At 40.4% G+C, this 21405-nt stretch overlaps 1 protein-coding gene across 11 annotated transcripts in view; it reads right to left on the bottom strand.

The window, feature by feature from the left end:
- TSGA10 (testis specific 10) overlaps positions 1 to 21405 on the bottom strand; it is a 39010-nt gene that overhangs the window by 4233 nt on the left and 13372 nt on the right. For 4 of the 11 annotated variants that reach the window (XR_014547219.1, XR_014547220.1, XR_014547221.1 and 1 more), the window contains exons 7-19: positions 20655 to 20828; positions 20441 to 20518; positions 18465 to 18616; positions 17936 to 18051; positions 15275 to 15429; positions 14027 to 14082; positions 13575 to 13743; positions 11813 to 11923; positions 10014 to 10199; positions 8587 to 8796; positions 3659 to 3861; positions 2834 to 2938; positions 1292 to 1426 (exon numbers count right to left, since the gene is read on the bottom strand). Coding sequence is in view for 6 of the 11 variants with exons in the window: in XM_083610586.1 (XP_083466712.1) it covers positions 413 to 542; positions 1292 to 1426; positions 2834 to 2938; positions 3659 to 3861; positions 8587 to 8796; positions 10014 to 10199; positions 11813 to 11923; positions 13575 to 13743; positions 14027 to 14082; positions 15275 to 15429; positions 17936 to 18051; positions 18465 to 18616; positions 20441 to 20518; positions 20655 to 20828 (1980 nt within the window). In the remaining 5 variants the exon portion in view is untranslated. Of the gene's footprint in view, positions 1 to 392; positions 543 to 578; positions 996 to 1291; positions 1427 to 2829; positions 2939 to 3658; positions 3862 to 5105; positions 5302 to 8586; positions 8797 to 10013; positions 10200 to 11812; positions 11924 to 13574; positions 13744 to 14026; positions 14083 to 15274; positions 15430 to 17935; positions 18052 to 18464; positions 18617 to 20440; positions 20519 to 20654; positions 20829 to 21405 lie in introns of those variants that run through there. The other 7 variants (XM_083610586.1, XM_083610585.1, XM_083610582.1 and 4 more) reach the window with 4 other exon arrangements.

Below are 21405 nucleotides of genomic sequence, written 5' to 3'. Positions count from 1 at the left end.
TTATTTAAACATACACATCTAATGTGAAAATACATTAACAGGAATTTTGTGCACAAATATGATATAGAAGCTTTGGCACAGACAGCCAATCTCAACTGCTCAAAAGGCTACCATGGCAACTGGCTATTATACACTGATCCCTACTAACTTGAGCATGAAGTTTACATAGTGAATTCTACACAGGCTGTGCAGTTTACATGGGCTCGTTTTTCCCTGTAGCCATCATATGACCCCCAAAAGAACAGTAGAGGTGATTAATTTTACAGTGTAAAATTAAATAAGCTGTGTAAGACAATGTGATTAAAGTAGAGGTGGCTTGGATTCATGTGCACCAAAATTACACTGGTGGGGAGACTTGTTAGTGAAAAACGAAGGATTGAAACCATGTGCACTTTAGATTGTATAAACACTTTTATTCATATGTATAATGCTGTATCCCCAAAGAAAGACATTTCAAACAGATTTTATCTTCTAGGGTATCTTCCGTACTAACGTCACACACATCTGCGAGTTCATCCATCTGCCTTCCTCTCTTGAGCTGACTAGTTGATATGAATGGGAAAGATACTGTCAAAAAACTGAGAAGGAGGGGAAGGGAGAAGACTTTTGGGGGAACCTCCAATGTTTCACATAGTAGAGAACACTGCAAATGCTTTTAACCCTTATGAACTGCACAGGGAAAGAAAATGACCTTTCCCAGGTGCAACAAGCCATCAGTGCCTTTATGATATCAACAACCATTACACTACTCCTCATCTCAGGCCTATTGCATGCTTAACAACCAATACATCATGCACTAAGGAAAGGGGCAATGGTAGTCATGCTCATTCATCCTGGAAGCAAAGGTTCAAGAATGAATGTAGACATAGCAAGGGTGATCTACAAATCAGTAACAGTTACTGTCTGAAAACATCAGTGATGAAAGTACAGAACCTGGGAAAAACAGAATACTTATCTCCCCACAGGAAAAGTTAGCATCTCCACCCTCGGGTGATCTGGAAGTCAAGAGTGAGGAAGTATCACTCATTCCCATTTTACTTCTAAACACTTATTTGAAACATCTATAATGAACAAGAGTGTGGTTTCTGGGGCGGGGTGTGTGTGTGGTGGTGGCCTTTGTTCATGTGAATACAACCATTATCTTATGAGTGAGGAGAAAATACTTTATATTGATGCCCAAACAAATTTGTTCCTGAACTCTACAACTGTGCAGGACATATAAACAGAATAAAAAGCGCATTATTTCAGAGCTAAGATCTCATATCACTACTAAGTAAAGTAATGTTCTCACCATTCCGAAGATCTGTCCAGAGACTTGTCCGAAGACCGGTGGCGAGAACGTTCAGGTGATGATGTCCTTATTGTAGAAGTTAATTGGTATGGAGCTCCCAGACTCTGGCGGCGAAGCTCTTGGACAGCACGCTCTCTAAAACAAAAGGATAATTTATCTGAAGATGGGGTAAATACAACAAGCTAAAAGGTGAAGATTCTCAACAAGATTGTTCTTCAGACAGACTATAATGCTGAAAGATGGGGAATGGAGACAGATCGTTCCACAAAGCCAGGAGGAAAGCCAGCACAGGCTTTGGGTGTAAAAGTACAGATGGCAACCATTTTGTACCGGGGTTCCGTTCCCAGCCTCCGTGTGCATCGACAGAGTGCGCATAAGTGCCCCTGCCCCTGTTATGCCCTCTTCCGGGTCCAAAAGGACCCGTGCTCTGGCAACTGCACATCAATTGGACACACCTAAAATGGTTGCCGCCTGTGTAGAAAATAGAAAACTACTTTATATCAGGTAAAATTATTTTGCCCATCTAGCTTAGTACTGTCTACTCTGGCAATGGCTCTCTGCATTCTCTAGGACCTTCTACATTCAAACACATGCTCTACCACTGAGTTGTGGTCTGTCCTCAAATATCACCTCATCTTCTCTAATTGTCCATTTGGGTAACCATTCACCACACTGGCAAACTGAAGCTCTGTTCAAGTGGGCCTACATGCAGATCTAGGCATGTTAACTCAAGAGGTGAACAGGAAGGATTTAGCACTGGCTGGCAATGCAGACAAGCTGCCATCCTATCACTCCTCAATCTGATGACGTAGAGAGCTTCATCTGCTGCAGAATTAGGAAGGAAATGTTAGTTGGCCAGACTTTAGGATTTTTTTGTCCACTTTGCATTGCCTTGTTGCATCTATCACATTTCCTGCATGCAAGGTGATTTAAGTCAGTGGACATTTTAAAATGCAAAACGATACATATGTTTGCTGCAAGCTTATTCTGGAACACAGTGCAGTAGGCCATTAAAGGGACCGTAGGTACCACAGCAGTGGTAAAGGTAAGGTTAAAGGACCCCTGACAGTTAAGTCCAGTAGTGAACGACTCTGGGGTTGCGGCATTCATCTCACTTTACTGGCCGAGGAAGCCAATGTTTGTCCGCAGACAGTTTTTCCGGGTCATGTGGCCAGCATGACTAAGCCGCTTCTGGTGAAACCAAAGCAGCGCACGAGAACACTGTTTACCTTCCCACCGGAGCAGTACCTATTTATATACTTGCACTTTGACGTGCTTTCGAACTGCTAGGTTGGCAGGAGCTGGGACCGAGCAACAGGAGCTCACCATGTCGTGGGGATTCGAACCGCCGACCTTCTGATTGGCAAACCCTAGGCTCCCTAATAAATATGCTTTCAATTACAGCTTTAATTCCAGTGAATATAAGATTACTGCTATGATGCTTTTAGAAAATATGTACATGGCTCTTTTTAAATTAGCATGATTGCATGTGATCTTATATGGAAAAATAACAGAAGACTAAATATGTGATCATACACTTGCCTTTCAAAGCGTTCTGTACCCAGCTGCCGTTTGGTGATATCTAACTCAGACTCCAATTGAGTTATTGTATTTTTGAGCTGTGAAAAATCTCGACTCTGGGTAGCACTATAACAGACAAAAGTATCATTTGAACTGAATGGGTGCAATTATTCAAATACTGTAAAATAAACAATGGGTTGAATTCAGACTTAAACAAGTATAAAGTAGACCCACAGAGTAATCATAACCAAGTCTCACTGATTTCAATGGATTCGCTCTCATGTTTGACCATAAACCCCAATACAATTAGCTTTTCAAGAATAGCGTTCAGTGTATTCAGTATAAAAAACAAGTTGGAGAAGGGTAAAAACAAAAACAAAAAACCAATTATGGGATATTTCGGCTCTCAAAAGGAATTGAATATATTCAGTGCTTAAAATTTCAAACGACACTGAACAGAAATATGTCCACACCTAGACATATAAACAAAAAGCATGCACAAATGTTTGTAACACTTTCTGTGCCGATTTCCTAATCACACAAACACCAGTTACATTCACAGGGCAATGGGGGTAGAATCATGATTAGTCCAGGATTTGGGAGGGAGGGGAAATTTTATAACTTGCAACCTGCTCCAATCACAAAAATAATTTTCTTCCATTTTTCAGGCTGCCTTCTTTTCCAAGAATTCCTTGTGCAGGTGGCTACTACTCCCTATCAGTGCTCTCTTTCTTTATCACCAAAGACTCTTTCCCACTTACTAGAAAGATGGGCATATTAACAAAAATTAATATAGTGGTTTCAAATCTAGAAGAACTGTGTTGTTTCCAGGAGTTACTAACTTACATCTTGTTTTCAGCCAGCGAAAGCTGCTCTTTAAGAAGCTGAATTTCAGAATCTTTTTCTTGGCTTATCATCTGAGATTGATATTCCTTTTCACGGTTGGATGCTAACAATGTTTCTAGGTTTTTAATTGAAATTCTTTCATTAGTGAGTTGTTTTTTGAGGAGTTCGGTTTCAGAGTGAGACGATTCCCATTCATTTTGCAGCTGAAAGCCAAAAAGGTTAAATTTCTTCATTTTCCCTAATATGCAATATATTAGAAACTGATGAATTACATTTCAAATTGTAAACTAAATTCCATTAGCACTCTTCTTCCCCATATCATCTTCCTAGATGTAAAATATGCACCTAATGGTCAGTAACTGCAATTCCCTGTCTGTCAATTCAAAAATATGGTACAAAAACAAACACATTTTTAAGTACTTTTAGCTCTTATTTTATTTCCATACACTTAAATCAGTGTGGCTTAAATATGTTTAACTCTGGCTAGGTTGTATTGATTTTCTTCTCTTTCCCACCCCTGAATAGAGAATTATATAACTGTATGCCCCAGTTAAACTTTAGAGGGCATAATCTGAAGCTCTGCAGAGCCCCAATTTACATACAAAGCTCCATGAGAGCAGAGTCTGCCTGAATGTTTTCTTACATGCTAGATAATGAGATGGTCTTCAGTGAGAAATATTATTCTGCACATAGGGCATTCAGATGGGGCAGGATATGCATATTCAGAGTTCATTCATATTCCGGGCACAGGTCTTTGACTGAGAGTTGCCATTAAGTCTCACCACCAATTGAGGTGAGTGTGCTGGTTTCTTACAAAGATTTGCAGATGCCATTGGGGTTGCAGTAGCCCCCAAAGCCAGATCTGTAAGTTTTGCACAAAAATGATAAGTATGATGTGGCGTGGGCACCAAGATTCACAGACAAGGTTCTAACTGGAAAAATATTTTTAAAAATCAGGGTAATAAATAAATTTTGCAGAAACTGGGGAGCACTTCTAACCCCTGATACTTTTTGTGGTGATGTTAACAGAAGTGACTGATTAGTTGATTATGGAAAAATAATATTGCTTTTCCACTTTGCGGTCACTTCCAAGCATCTTAAGTGATTAAAAAAACCCCTGTCATTCTAACAGGAGTAGACTTGGCATTGAGAGTAAAAACACTTATTTTAAATTAAATTAAGGAGAGGAGACCTGAAACATCACATGGCAATTCGCACATTGACATAGTTGAGAACTGACTTGAACACGGAATTGTGGAAAACTGACAAAAAAAAAATTTACATTTCCCCCCAGTTTTATCAGGGTACGTTTGATTTCCACTTGTTGACAGAGGGTTAAAGGTGCCATTTCAGAAAGTTCTGGTGTGCATTTATCACCGTAGAAACTTGGCATGCATCTATGCCAAGTAATCTACATGATGCATAGAATGGAATGTTGGTCACTTACCATGAACATTCTTTCTGGGGGCATGCAATCCATTAAACAGTGGATTAATACTACCCGCTGCCCTAGGACAGGTGGGGTCACATGATACCAAAACGATTGCATCATTCAACTCCTAAGACTCCATCTCCAGTTTCAACCATATTCGAGTTGGAGAAAGAGCCATCAGAGAAGCACTTGTGAGCAAAATAAAGAGAGCCTAGAAAAGAAAAGTAAAAAGTAACCCCTCCAAATAGACACGGCACAAATTAGATGCTGGAGCCCAGGCCCATACTCAGTCACCTGACAAAGGGTGCGTCTGGATGCCTCCTGCACACCCCATGAAAGAACATTAATGGAAAGTGACCAACATTCTGTTCCCAGCGATGCATCCAGGAGGCATCCAGAAAACAGTATTACTTACCTAAGCTAAGCCAAATCAGGGAGGGATCAGAGGGGTGGTTGCCCTGGGGAGAGGTCCTATGATGAAGAAGTGACAATAACCCAAGGGAAATACAGGACCCAGGACCCCTCCTAGCATGTTTAGCCACCAGCTGTCCTGAAGAGTTTGCAGGTCAGACAAGACCTCCAACGATTCCTCTGAGGAATACGAAAAAATGCAATGCAGATATTTGTTCGATTTCTTACAATTGTGGCCAAGCAAAAAAGTCTTTTTAGACTTTTAAAGTCTTTTCAGAATGGCTTAAATCCTTGGAAGGAGAAGCAGACAAATCTGAGGTATGGTGACTTAATTTGTCCCTTTTCCCAGAGCAAGATGGATGTAGGGCTAGAGCAAAATGCTAATTGATGTAAGCCTCAATAATATCTCTGAGCAAGTTGTACAAGGTGAGAGTGAGGCATATCTGGAGATGGACCCTTAATAAGGCTTTGATCCTAACAGCCAGACTAGAAGAGCAAAAAGGCTGTGTTGGGTGGATGGCTGCTGAACCCAGATGTGCTAGCCAGGCCTAAGTAGTGATGGTAAAGGGCCACATTACTGAGTAAGAAGCTGCTGAGCTGAGAAGAGCTAGTCAGGCCTGTAGGAGGGAATGAAGGAGCACCATTGCCTGGATGAGGGAGGTTGTCAAATGAGCGGGAGCCAAGTGGCCAGTTTGTAAAAGCACACCAAGTCCAGAAGTTCTAGGTTGAAGGGGGAGGGATTCTGCCCTCTACTGGCCAGATGAAAGGAGGGCTATCAAATTCTCTATCCAAGATGGTGGAGCGGAGGTTTCATGCATAAAACCTAATTTTAAGTGGCTGCCATTTTCCTGCCAAAAACTGCTACTCTGGCAAAGCTTTAGCTGATAGAAGAAACACTGAAACTTATCCCAGCCTAGAGGCAAAGCATCAAAAGACTGAATGGGCTGGCTAAAGTCTCAACCAAACTCCATTGCACCCCAGCACTCTCCCTCATCAATAAGCACCTTAGCCTAGACAGCACTGGAAAGGCCAGGTTAGAAATCAGAACTGTGGCTGTAAGTACTCCAGAGAAAGGCACTAGCTTCTTCTACTGCAGGTGGCTTGGTGGCAAGTAGATCTGAGGGAGTGATACCTGGCCTTTTTTCTTTTGTTAGCCAGGACATGGGTTGTCTCTTCTATGAGCTCACTTCCCCTTCCCCCCCAGACACCGTAGGAAAAACCCTGGGGGAGAATAAGAGAGAGGGGAAAGAAAACTGACCAAATTCATAAAGAGAAAGTTAAAAAGGAACAAGGAGCCAAGGTAAATGTAACAAAATAAGAAGCAGGAGCTTTGAAGTACTAGGGAGGGAAGGAACTGGAGGTGTAACCTAAGGAGCTGGCTTATGCAGTCAATTTGGTACCATGTAACTCTGCCTTCTTAGGGAAGTTGGCGGGGAAAATAAAGTCACTGTTTTCTGGATGCCTCCTGCATGAATCCCTAGGAAAAATGGATGGTGATATTATAGATGGGGCTGTTCGCTCCATGCGCCACCCCCCCAACTTATCCAATGCCTTCTCCCTTTACACCTGACCAAATCCACCCTCTTTACACCTGGCCCACCTACTCACAGCTCACCCCAACCCCTTTTTTACTCAGTTATTGAAGTCTTGTGAGATTATGTAGAGAGGTTCCATCATATGTACCAAAAATAGACAAAGGAGAACACTGTTGATGTTGATATACAGGTAACTTGCATCTTATGCTAAGGTTCAGTTACAGCAGTCTACAGTACAGTGGTACCTTGGGTTACATACGCTTCAGGTTACATACGCTTCAGGTTACAGACTCTGCTAACCCAGAAATAGTACCTCGGGTTAAGAACTTTGCTTCAGGATGAGAACAGAAATCATGCTCCTGCGGCGCCACGGCAGCGGGAGGCCCCATTAGCTAAAATGGTGCTTCAGGTTAAGAACAGTTTCAGGTTAAGAACGGACCTCCGGAACGAATTAAGTACTTAACCCGAGGTACCACTGTACATGTATACATAAAAACATATAAAACCGGGAACCCTTGGAACTGGGGACCCCACAAGGTGGAGGGCTTTCTCAGCAGTGGTGCTCTCCCTGTGGAATATCCTCCCATCAGATGTCAAGGAGATAAAGAACTACACAACTGAAGGGAGCCTTGTATTAGGAAGTTTTTAATGTTTGACGTTTTATATTTTTATACAGTATGTGCTGGAAGCCGCCCAGAGTAGCTGGGGAAACCCAGCCAGTTGGGCAGGGATATAAATAATACAATTAATTATTGTTATTATTAGACTTAAGGTAAAGGTAAAGGGACCCCTGACCATTGGGTCCAGTCGTGGCCGACTCTGGGGTTGCAGCACTCATCTCGCTTTATTAGCCGAGGGAGCCAGCGTACAGCTTCTGGGTCATGTGGCCAGCATGACTAAGCTGCTTCTGGCGAACCAGAGCAGGGCACAGAAACACCGTTTACCTTCCCACCGGAGCGGGACCTATTTATCTACTTGCATTTTGACGTGCTTTCAAACTGCTAGGTTGGCAGAAGCTGGGACTGAGCAACGGGCGCTCACCCCGTTGCGGGGATTCGAACCGCCGACCTTCTGATCGGCAAGTCCTAGGCTCTGTGGTTTAACCCACAGCACCACCCACGTCCCCTATTATTAGACTTACTTCACAGTTAAACTATGATGGCCACAAATTTGGATCACTTTAAAAGAGGATTAGACAAATTCATGGCAGATAAGACAATCAATGACTACTATAGTCTTCCACCGCTATTGGAGGCAATATGCCTCTGAATGCCAGTTGCTGAGATTCTTAAGTGGGGAAAGAGCTGTTGCACTCAGGTCCTGCTTAGGGGCTCTACATAGGCTTCTAGTTTGGCCACTGGGAGAACAGGATGCTGTACCAGAAGGGCCTTTGGTGTAATCCAGCAGGGCTCTTCTTATGTTTGCATTTAAGCAAACGTACAAAACATAAAGGTTGCTGTATTGTGAGAATTTCATTCAAGATGATATTAAAAGGCATTCCAACTTATGTTTTCTGCCTTTCCTGTTTGCTGTAAACAATGTGTACTTACCCGTTCTATTTCCTGTGTTGTGTTGCTTAGTTGCCGGGCTAATAACTCTTTGCTAGTGTCCAATTTTATGCAGAGTTCCCGAGTAGATGCCAACTCGGACAGTACAGAAACTTTCTCCAGTTGCACGTCATGGAGTTCCTCCTCCATTTTCAAAAGAGACTTACCTAACGTAGAAATCTGTGACTTGTGGGCTTTTTCTGCTGCTAATTGCTGTGAAAACATGTGTTGATGAAGACAATTAACATTTTGATAGAACAATGCCTAATAACTTTAGGGAAGATCATTTACAGTTTTAGTTAAACAATGCTTTTTTGAATACATAACTTCTAAGAGTTTCTGCAGTGAATTTAAAATAAAAATGTTAACTGTAAGCAGAATGTAAAATAAATATATTGTGAACAAACCAGTAAACACTAGATGCAGCTACATTTCATTTATATCAATTCTTTATATACACTGTTAAGGGCTATGACTTAGGCAGACTGATCCAGAGTTCCATGTAGATTCAGTTGTTTGCAGAAAGCACAATATTGGTATATGAACTTTCAATGCAGAAAGTTGTTCTTCCTTGTACATGTCCTTGTACAAGCCTTTGTAAGATAGAAGACGATGTGAACACTGAAGAATCTGCACTAGTAAGTAAGATCTGCACTGAAATAACAATTTTTGTTCTAAATAAAGACTGCTGGGTATCTTGAGAGGCCATCTGGATTAAAATTAAAAGTGTCTAATCTTCAAAATTTTGATTTTTGGCTGCAAAATCAGATTTAAGAGCTGGGGATGGGGAGAAGATAGAATTATTAACTTTAGAAAACAAAAGCATACATATTATTTCTTACCAACCACAATGTGTACAGGAACCATCTTAGGATACATAATGGTACCTAGAATACTGAACTCTCAGCTTGGTAAAAGTCTAGAATTCATACATTTACAGAAAAACAAGGGCTCACACCACATACTTATCCCAAACAGTCTCAAAAAGGCCAGAATGTGCGACAATCTAAGTAAGGTCAATGGTAGCTATTGCCATCAACTGGGTCCTGGGCTGGTCATCTGTGGTTTAGCTTAAAGCAATATGGTGGAAGCAGAACTGGAGGAGAAGCAAAGTGGCTGTGATCTCTCTGGGAACCCACATTTGCTTGCCCACACTAAGCCATGATTTGGTTTAGCATGGTGTGCAAATCGGGTCAGTGAATGATGGTGAGTGGAAGACCTCTTCCCTTTACAACAAATGTGCTTTCTGAAAGTACCTGTTGTAGCCCACATAACTGAGACATATGTCTCACAATAAACTTTATCAACACTCCCAATGGAGATGAAGAACAAGGGCGAAAGTGCTGAATGGAAATGAAAAAGCTCTACTGCCCAGCTATTAAATGAAAATGAAATTGTAAAAATGGATTGCTGAGGCTTTTCCAACTTACGTGCCCAATCTCTGTTTCAAGAGCCTCTGTTCGTTCTTTTAGTCTGCGGCTCTCAGATTCTGCACTGAGAAGCTCCAGTTGGACAGAGCTACAGTTTGCTTCCATTTGTTGGAACTTGGATTCCCACTTTTCTGCTTGTTCATTGGCCCTATGGTAGTTATCCAAAAGATCTTGATTCTCCTTTTCCTGAAATTCAAAATTTGGTTTAATTTTTTTAATTTGAGGCCTGTTTACATATGCCATGCATAGTGGGACAGAAAATTAGCTTGCATAACCACAGAGCAGGAGCCAAAGTGGTGTCCAACAGATGTTTTGGACTACAACTCGCAGCAGCATAGGTAACACCCAGTGATCATGGGAGTTCTAGTCAAAAACATCTGGAGGGCACCACATTGGCTACCCCTGTCCTAGAGCATAGAAAACATAACCTGTGTTACAGTGCATATATGCTATCATTTGTATATATAATCACCTGAATGCTGCAATCCTTCCACAACTTTTTTTAATGAAAGTTCATGGGAACTGGTTGCGTACACCCCATATTGTTAGACAATTGGAAAGAGAGCACATGGCTCTCTACTGCTATACTTTACAATATAAATGGATGGGGAAAAAGTGGATTGGCCCTTAGTAAACTATATTCACTTCACTCCAGTTGTATCGTGGGTTTGCAGGACTAGTGGACATCTGAACTTCACTGTAGAAAGATGGACCTGCCATGTAGGTACTGCTCAACTTGTGCAACATACCCATGACCAATTTGGGGATAATATCTCCTCCCACTCTTGCCACTCATACCACAATAGTAAAGTTTTCATGGGCTGCAGGGGGGAATGCAACAAGACAGATGGGCAAGCACCAGCTGTATAGTGGGGAAGGGGAAGGGCTCTGATGTTGTTCCAAGTATACCATTGCAGCTCCTTCCTCTGTAAGATCTGCTGCAAGAAAATCAAAGCAGATGAGGAAATGCCTCAGTAAACTTTTGTGTTTAGTAAAAATACAAAAAATAGTCTCATCAATTTTGTAACTGCATGCAAGCATTTTTCAGCATGCAATGCATTTTGAATTGAGGCCTTAAATAACACTAAGGCAGCTCAGATGTGCATTGACCTTGCATGCCTTCTTCTACTGGGATTATCAAATTCTTTTTGCCTTTTGCACATGTGTCAGTACAGATTAATGCTGATGGAAAGCTTCTCCTTCCTTCTACAGACTTTTGACCTATTTGAGATCTTAATCAGAAGCTAGTTTGGCTGCAAAGCTTTTGCAATCCATGGAACATAGACTATAAAAGTAATGCAGTTTCCCAGTACTGGCTGAGTGGAATCATTTTTTAGAGCAGGGGTGGTGAATGGGATCTGGTTGAATGGGCAAGATTGTCATCTCCCCCACCCCTTGTGGGCAAAATTTGACATCTGGGTGGGGTAGCCTACCTAACAATACCCTGATGTCACAATGACATCAAACAACCCTTTTTTGCCTCAGGAGGAATGCTTTGCAGGGCCTTTCACAAGACCCTTGCAAATTGCTCAGCAACATAGTATTTTGCATAGGGCTTTGCAAGGGTCTTGATAAGCCCCTTGCAAATTACTATCTTGCAGAATGCTTTACAAGTGTCACTGTGAATTGACCTAATGAAGCTGTCAGCTCTCCTGAAGCATTTTGCACAGCACTCTCTGAAGGCTCAGTAAAACCTTTCAAATCATTAGAATGTATAGGAATATGTTCCTAGAAAGGAAGCACCCCATTAGACATGGCATGGCTTAGAAAACTTGCAGCTTTTCAAAATATACATTTACTTTAGATTTCAGCATGCTCTTCAGTCTGGAAATATCTGTATGCCAATCTTCAGTTTTCGCCTTCAAATTATCAAGTTCATTCTGACATTCACTGAGTTTGTGATGCAGAATCTGTCAAAGAAATGTGAAACATTGTTTTAGGCAAGCATTTCATACTCTTTTCAGGTTTGACTATATTTTAGAAGTAGGATTAGGTGTCGTAAAGTGTTACAATTAAAGATGTATTCCTATATATAAAAGGAGAAATACGAACCTTCAAGATGCAACAAAATTCTAAATAAAATTTAGAGTTAGCAGAACAAGCCTGAAGCAACACACATGTGCACACACAGGGCTGACCCAATACATTTTGGCATCAGAGGGGAACCACAAAATGATGCCCTCCTCCCTGGCAGAGAAGAAGAGGTGAGTGAAGGTCCATGTCAGCAACAAGGGGGGGAATAAAACTCTACACTGGGATCTACTGCTCTATTAGCCAGGCACCTGCCACCTGAGCACCTTGCTCATGGGTGGGCTGGTGTCCCCCCCCCACCTGTCCATGGAGAAGACAAGAAACTGACTGAGATGATGGGGGTGTGACCAACAGATAAAGGCCAGTCTGTGTTTCCTTTCTTCAGCAGCAAGAGAGCAGCATAACCCATATGATGATGTGTTAACCACCTCCAGAGAACATAGTGTTATGAGTTTGTGGATACTAGACACCCTAAATTCCAGGGTCCAGGTGTTAGAATTTAATCAGTGTTTTGGAGTGTTAAAATTGAGTGCAAGACCTGTGTGTATTAAGCCACTGTGTATTAAGCCAGACCCTGTAAATTAAACTGCCTGCTAGTCTCTGCTAATCCTTAAATTAAGTGAAATGCTAAGGCTAGGCCAACTTTCTTGTGAGGAAATCACCTGGGGTGATAGGCTATTAAGAAGACTAAAAGAAAGGTAAAGGACCCCTGACCATTAAGTCCAGTCACGAACAACTCTGGGGTTGCGGCGCTCATCTCACTTTACTGGTCAAGGGAGCCTACGTTTGTCTGCAAACAGTTTTTCCAGGTCATGTGGCCAGCACGACTAAGCCGCTTCTGGCGAAACCAGAGCAGCACACGGAAACACCGTTTACCTGCCCGCCAGAGCGGTACCTATTTATCTACTTGCACTTTGACATGCTTTCAAACTATTAGGTTGGCAGCAGCTGGGACCGAACAATGGAAGCTCACCCCGTCGCGGGGATTCAAAGACTATAGAGGATCAAAGGGACTCTGTGTGGGATGACAAATGATTGTGACCCCTGCTCAATAGCTAAAGCAAGAAGAAGTGTGGGCTAAAAACTTAAGAGTTAGGGCTGTGATGTAATGTGGTACTAAAGCAGCGAGCTGGAGACAGAGGCAGAGAGCATCATAGCTGATGCTCTTTTGAATCCCGAGCTGTGCCTATGGAGGAAGCAAGACCCAGAGTGATGCTGGGAACCCCTCCATCATAGGCTCAGGTTGTATATATCTGTAAACAAACCATATATCATAAAGACACCTGTGCCTAATTTTCCTAAAGGAAACACAAACCCTGGAACTCCCTGGAATCTTGCACTGCTCAGAGATTTAGGGTAGTGTGGAACAATATCGTCCCTGTTGTTGTTGTTTAGTCATTTAATCGCTTCGTGACCCCATGGACCAGAGGACACCAGGCACTCCTGTCCTCCCCTAGTTAGTTACAGAACAGTTCCTGGTTAATAGTGGAAAGGTAAATATGAGTTGTATTCAAATCTGCCAACATATACCTGATTCTCCTCCTTAAAGCCATAGAGCTGTTTTTGTAGATTATCATTCTCCCGAATTAATCCTTCTTTCTCTTCGCTAGTCTGAGCAAGTTCATTATTAGATTCATCCAAAAGTTGATGTAGTTTGGTAATATCCTGTTCACACCTGCAGAGTGCTTCAGTAGAATGCCTGAGCAGTAAATTATAAAATGGAAAATACATTTTACATTAAAATGTTATTGCAAAACAAGGGCATGAAAATGTCCCTTCATCAAATGTTTTTAGATAGAAGTATACCAATGATTATGTTTATTTAATAAAACATTTTAAAAATATTGAATAAGTCTAATATTACAATTTATAAATACAGAATAGATTAATTTATATATGTTAATTCTAACAGAATAGTTCAAGTTAATAATTAATAAAAATAACTTTAAAAGAAAGAACGAAATCCAGAGTTTACGTCTTACTTTGTTGATTTCTCCATATCAGAAAGTAGGCACTTCAAATCTGAAATGGTCTTTTCCTTGAAAATAAATAAAAATGTATTTTTCCTTAGTAAAAAAGAGATGAACAAAACAGGAAATAGCTTGTTTTTTCATGTCAGTTTCTTTTGTTCAGTAATATTTTATAAGATTAAGGCTGCAATTCTAATCATCCTTATATGAGAGTAAACTCCAATGAACACAGCAGGATTTACTTCTGAGTAATTTTACATAAGCTTGCACTCCACAGGTTTTTAACATTTTGACTGCAATCCTATACAGTGGTACCTCAGGTTACATACGCTTCAGGTTACATACGCTTCAGGTTACAGACTCCGCTAACCCAGAAATACTGCATCAGGTTAAGAACTTTGCTTCAGGATGAGAACAGAAATCATGCAGCAGCAGCGCGCCCCATTAGCTAAAGTGGTGCTTCAGGTTAAGAACAGTTTCAGGTTAAGAACGGACCTCCGGAACGAATTAAGTACTTAACCCGAGGTACCACTGTACACACTTGCTTGGGAATAAGCCTCATTGAGCTCAGTGGGGCTTAGTTCTAAGTAGACATGCATTTGATTGCAATGTTAGGCTGCCAGAACAGCAAAATAAATATGGTAGAGATTAAATATCATGGCACAGGCAAACTTTGCAGCAAAAGTCTCAGAAATCTCTGAACTGTGGTGCTGGAAGGGGGTGGGATTAACCCTTTCACGTGACATGGTTTCCTTAATCAAAGTGCCCCCTAAAGTTGCTATTAGAATCTCAACATATACAACATAGTGGCTGCAAGACCTACAAACAGCATGTACAGGGATAGAAAGTTATTTGCAAAAAAATTATAGCATTTTAACAGTTTTCTAAATGGTAGTAAAGTTCCTCATTCTATATTTGTAACTGTATACTTAAAAGTCATAATCATATTATTAGTAGTATTGAAAGGTGTATGTTTAAACTATATCTAAAAAGCACCAATTTGAATAAGCAGAATGTTTTAACCCTACTAATCCACGTATTTGCATATTAAAACAGAATTACTCAAAAATAATCCACAGAAATGTCAATTTTCCATCACTAGCACAACTCATGCTTGTACCTTTTACTTTGTCCAATATGCCTGTAATGTGTACTTTCAAAAGCTACATGCCAAATATGAAGTCTCCTTCCTGCACAAGCACAAAAAAAATCTAAATGTGATGAATCTTAAATATCTAAACATTTACATATCAAACTTACTTTAAGGGCCAAGCTTTCTTCAAGGGAGGCAACTTTATCTGCTTTCTCTTCCAGAAGCTCATGTAAAGAATCCTTTTCTGTATCTAGTTCAGTTATTGTGTCATTGAGTGTACAAATATCTTCTTGTTGGACAAGATTTTGTTTTGAAAGCTTTTCTGGAAATATTATAATAGAATTTCATTATTTTATCAATTTAAAATAATCTTTGGTAAATAGGCTGTGATCAAGCAACATCTCTGATGAGCATACAAATATTTATTATGCATGTGCAACCATGTACAAGTTCCCCTCCCCCTACATTCTGGCCAAACTGCAAACTTTTAGCTAAGATAGTCTTGCAGAAAAAAACAATGAACAGTCTTGTGATGTCTTAAAGGCCAACAATTTATTGCAGCATAAGATTTTGTGGAGTACAGTCCACTTCATTTTATCCTGAGTTGTTGGTGCATGTACATGATTGGGGGCGGGGAGGCGGGGAGAAACTGGAAACAATGAGGCCAGAAGAAAATGAAATACAATGGACAGTCACAATTTCCTTAGTAACAGTGACCATTCACAAAAAGAAGAGTTAATAACAAGACAATCTGACATTGCTAAGTTACTTAACACATATACAGTGGTACCTTGGGTTACATACGCTTCAGGTTACAGACTCCGCTAACCCAGAAATAGTACCTCGGGTTAAGAACTTTGCTTCAGGATGAGAACAGAAATCGTGCTCCAGCAGCGCGGCAGCAGCGGGAGGCCCCATTAGCTAAAGTGGTGCTTCAGGTTAAGAACAGTTTCAGGTTAAGAATGGACCTCTGGAATGAATTAAGTACTTACCCCGAGGTACCACTGTAGTGTGATTTTAAAAAAATCTATTGTGCTCATTCTATCCACAATGATAGCACTGAACCTCCCTCACCTCTCATGCCCGAGACCTGGGGAGGAAGTGAACAGTGGGGGAAACTGGTCTAGCTACTCACCACTTGCCACAGAATATAACACTTGAAATCCACTATACATGTGTAGCACTATTATTGCCATTTTTTCCAATAATTTTCAAATGCTTCTAAATAACTTTATATAAATACAGCACAAACACCATCACATGGATATGTCCTTAATTGTCAAACTTGGCCCAAGTAGCCAAGAAAATTGAACTTTTCTGTAGCAGCATTTTGGGGCTCTATACTTTGCGTCACATTCTTGTAATGACACAGGCTGTGGGTAGCCAGTGAGGTATGTCCCAGTATTTGTAAGACTACAATTTCCATCATTCCTGACCACTGCCATGATGACCATGGCTTATGGAAATCGTAGTCCAAAATCATATGGAGGGCACCTCATTGGCTACCCCTGATCTATGAAAAGTACACCTCTCTGTGCCTAAGGCTTGTGGGATGCAGTTTTGTTACTGTTTTTACAGTAATATAAAGTGCTTGGATCAAGGAGATTTCAGTCATGACCTTGGTGAGAAAAGCAGCAAATTTAAATCATGGATTTAAATTTTAAATATTATTTATTATTCAGATACTTCCTATATAAAAAAGTACATATTCGCTGGTACGAAAGTCATAAAAACAAATATTCCTGACTAAATAAATCACAGAACTTAGGCAGAAACTTGGCACAAAATAGATGGAAAAGATCTGTCAGTGTTTGTAAAAAGTAAAAGAGGAGGAAAGGGTTCTGACCTCCCTTTGTCTCCTCAGCCTGGTCTTCGGACCCTTGTCGGCACAAAAGAGTTCATGAGAATATCCTTGCAGAGTTTTATTCTTAAAAGTCTTTGTGCAAAACACGACTGAATAACTATACACACCAGCACTAACCAACCAACCAACCCAAACACCAGCCTCAGCACAAACTAACATTTCTCACTTATATATACAACCTGCTGCAGGCCGCTGAGTCATGCTGACCCAGCTTTATTCGCATTAAAGAAACAGCGGCCATTTTAGCCGTGACAAGATCATCCATATGGATTAGTGCATGACACTTGTAGACTTGTCAGTCTCTGGCCCCAGTCGTTGTTATTAATAATTCATTTCTATGCCCAAAACTCATAAAAATGTGGTCTACAGAATCAGAATTAAAACTAAAATGACATAACAAATGAAATCAAGCAGAATACATTCAAGAAACAGAAATGCAGAATTACAAATAGGAGTCACTCAACAAGGTTATAAAAACAGGAAATTGTTTGCATAAAAAAGCTTGCTGAAATAACCAAGTCTTAATTTGGCACTTGCAGCTAATTACAAACAATGCCAACTTGATTTTACTAGGCAGACTTTCATAACCCCAGTGCCAAATGCACAATTCTTCTTAAGGAAAGTCTGACACTATCAGGCACCATCAGACATTCCTCAGAGGCAGGCTGCAAAAGTCAGGCAGGGGTATAAGGAGTAAGGTAAGATTTTAAGCCGCAGGTGTTTAGGCTTAATATACTTAATAGTAAGACCTTGAAGATAGTTTGATAGCATACTGCTAGCCAAATGCAACTCTCACAATATAGGTGTTATATTTTGTCAATAGCCAGACCTCATAACCAGGCTGAATAATTCTGCACCAGCCTCAAGGGTAGCCCCACATAAAATCACATTGCAATGGTCCAATAAATAATCCTGTATAAAATATATTTTAAAAATTACTCAAAGGTTAGCATTTGAAACTTACCATTTTTTTCATCTAGACACGTAATTTTATCTTGAATGAGCTGTAATTCATATTTTTTCTTTGAGAGTTGCCGTTGGGCCTCTGCAATGTTATGCTCCATTTTTTCATTCATAATGCTAAAAATTAACAAAGGGCAATTTAAATTTATCTTTTCACACAAACTTTGCACTAAAACTAAAAGGGATCTCATGATAAATGGCAACTAATTAATAGCTAGTGACTATGGAGCAAGGGAATTTTGTGAACACGTAGTTAACAGTTAATAAAAGCTAAGCACAAGCTATGAATTCTTCAAACAGAAGTCAATGCAAATCAGGTTTCAGGTAATTTAGAATTAGTGTATGAAATAAGCCAACTTAACTAAAGAGCAGCTATTGCCAAAGTCGAACATACAGTATATCACCATCCTTTTAAACTACATTATTATTTATATCCCATTAATAAGCCTACTTCGTATCTCAAAAAGTTAAGATTAACAGACACAAACTTAGAAACATAAAATATTTGATTCAACACATATTTCAGTTACCTCAGTGAAGCATTAGTTGCTTTTTGCCTGCTTAGCTCACTTTCAAAATCTACTGCTCTTTTTGCCAATATTTTCATCTCCATTTCTAGAGACTCGATTGTCTCCTTCATTAAAGCCATCTTTGATGTTTGATCTAATCGCTCATTGTCAAGCTGAGACATTAAAGTGACAAGGAATTATTACTTTATATAACATCCAACTACTTCAGTTAACATACACCTTTACTTAGAAATTATTTGTGTTGCCTTTTCAGACTTTTTATAGAATTATAGAATCGTAGAGTTGGAAGGAACCCAAGGGTCATCGAGTCCAACCCCTTGCAATGCAGGAATCTCAGCTAAAGCATCCATGACCGATGACCATCCAACCTCTGCTTAAAAGCCTCCAAAGAAGTTGTCTCCACACAAATGCACAGAGTATGGGAGACAAGCAAGATGAATTTGAGCTTTTAATTCAGGATTGCAAGTATGACCTGGTAGGCATTACTGAAACCTGGTGGGATGAGACCCATAACTGGAACGTAGAAACTGAGGGGTATAATCTGTTTTAAAGGAATAGACCAAGCAGGAAGGGAGGAGTAGTAGCATTATATGTAAGGATGTGTATACCTGTGAAGAAATCCATGACTTGGAGCATGGAAAGCAGACTGAGAGTATATGGGTAAAGATTGTAAGAGAAAGAAACAACAGTGACCTTACTGTGGGGGGTCTGCTATCGACTGCCAAGCCAGACAGAAGACTTGGATGCAGCAGAGCCCCCCTCCAATGCAGCGAAGGATTAACCACACTAGGGACCCAACCAGTCAGTCTCCCTCTGCTAGTTTTAATGAGCCAGAAGGGACAGGGGTCAAGGGCACATGTAGTCAGATGCATTGCCACCAGCACCTTGTCCACCTCAACTGATTGCATTGTCTTAATAAAGACAGCCAAATGTAACACGATGCATAGCAGAGCAAGGACTTGATTAGCTGAAAAATAGGCAGTTCTTTAATGGACAAATTGGGAGTATTGATGCTCTGTTGCCAAAGCACACAAAACCCTGGAGATAACCCTGAATGGAGAGCAAATCAGTCTCCTATTTACTTTTCCAGTAAGATTGTATCTTATATACTACAGTTTCTAGGACTAATTCCTTGAGAATATATTTCCCTTTAATAAAGGTTACAGGTTACAGTGAGAATCGAAACTCTTTGTTACAATAAGCCCACTGGCTACTGGCCTGTTTCTGGGTACAACTCAAATGTTGGTCATGAGCTGTAAAGCCCTATACACCTTGGGTCCAGGCTATTTCCCTAGATAAGCCTGACCAGGTTTTGAAATCTTCAGGGGACACCTTTCTCTCAGTTTGCCACCCTCACAGGCACATTTGGTGGGGACATGGGAGAGGGCCTTTTTGGTGGCTGCTCTCATATTGTGGAACTCTAGTCCATGGGATGTTAGGTTGGCACTCTCTCTCCTTTCGCTGGCAGGCAGGCTTTTTTTGTTTAGATAGGCCTTTGGCCACTATTGTGGCAGGGTCATTTAATGGTATGAATTGCATATTTTCTCCTCCTCTTGTTGTTGGGTTTTTAAATGGTTAAGTTGTTTTAATTCAGTGTCGTTTTTAATATGGTAACTTATTTATTTATTTATTTATACTTGTAACTGTTTGGTGTGCTTTTTAGCTGTATCTGTATTTAATGCATGTTGTGAGCCACCTTGGATCTGACTCCTGCACTGGGAGAAAGGCGAGATATAAATAAATAAATAAATAAGCAAACAAACAAATAAAGCTCTGTATAGATTCCTAAATAGAAACATAAGAATTAATGCATACAAATAATTGCATGTTTCTTGAATAATGTAGTAAGAGTTGTATATTTATACAAAAAAATCATTCAATATATCTTTTCAATGTCTCTGTCCTTACAGGCTTCTAACCACTTGTTTAACGTTATATCTACCATATCTTTAAAATAAGGAAACATTTTCCCTTACACTCTGAACATTTAACTCCAGTTCCTCAACTCTCTGTTCCAGGTGAGCTTTTTCATTAAATGCAGTCTCTTGAGCAATCTGTATCAAACAAAAACATAAATCAAATACACTTAGCATAATAAAATTTAATCTATTAGATTAGATACCACACAACGGTCTTGGCAATTGTCTTACGTTGTACAGATGTTGAATGAATTTGGATAAAAAGTCAAACCTTTAACCTCTCTCTCAAGCTATCTCTTTCAGTGGACATCCTTCGGAAATCAGAAATAGCTGCATCCCTTTCTGTTTCCACACGCCTCAAAACAGCCTGTGCAGTCATTGCAGTTTTGGATGCTTTCGGGACTTTCATAGCTTCTTTTCGCAGTTGACTTATTTCTTCCTGGGCCTATCATTCAAAATTAAAACTCAGATGCAGATTTGTCCAATTCAAGACAACTTAAATTGTAACTAGCCTACCAAAGACAAAACTGGAACCAACTTACTTCAGCAGATATATACAAAGTGAATACAACCCATAATGTCACATCCACAAATAGCTCAAGCAACAGAGACAGCCTGTTGTTATTAAAACCTGCTTAGGTTGGGAGCTATCCAGAAGTATCAGGCTGGCACTGTGGAAACGTGATCCTGGAATAAATCAATCCTTGATCTAATTCATCAAAGTTCTTTCTATGTTCTTAATAGTTTGTATAGGAGCAGCCGGCAGGGAAGAGTGTTACCGTGGACCTGTCCTGGCAGCAGGATTACTGCTGTATATCAGGATGGTGAAGAGGTAAGGCAAAGTAGCAATTCAGTTATGGTGGTTTAGGCACACCAGCAGAGCCAATTTAACATACCTGCCACTATATTTGAACCACCCTGTCCTCACTACCACCCTACTCCACCTCATCCTGCTACATGGCAGCAGCAATGCTACTAGGTCAGGTCTGTGGCACCACCCCTTCCCACTAGCTGCTGCTCAC

The sequence above is a fragment of the Podarcis filfolensis genome (genome assembly GCF_964270895.1).
Source record: "Podarcis filfolensis genome assembly, chromosome: 4".
Classification (NCBI taxonomy): domain Eukaryota; kingdom Metazoa; phylum Chordata; class Lepidosauria; order Squamata; family Lacertidae; genus Podarcis; species Podarcis filfolensis.
This window is presented reverse-complemented; position numbering and strand designations above follow the sequence as displayed.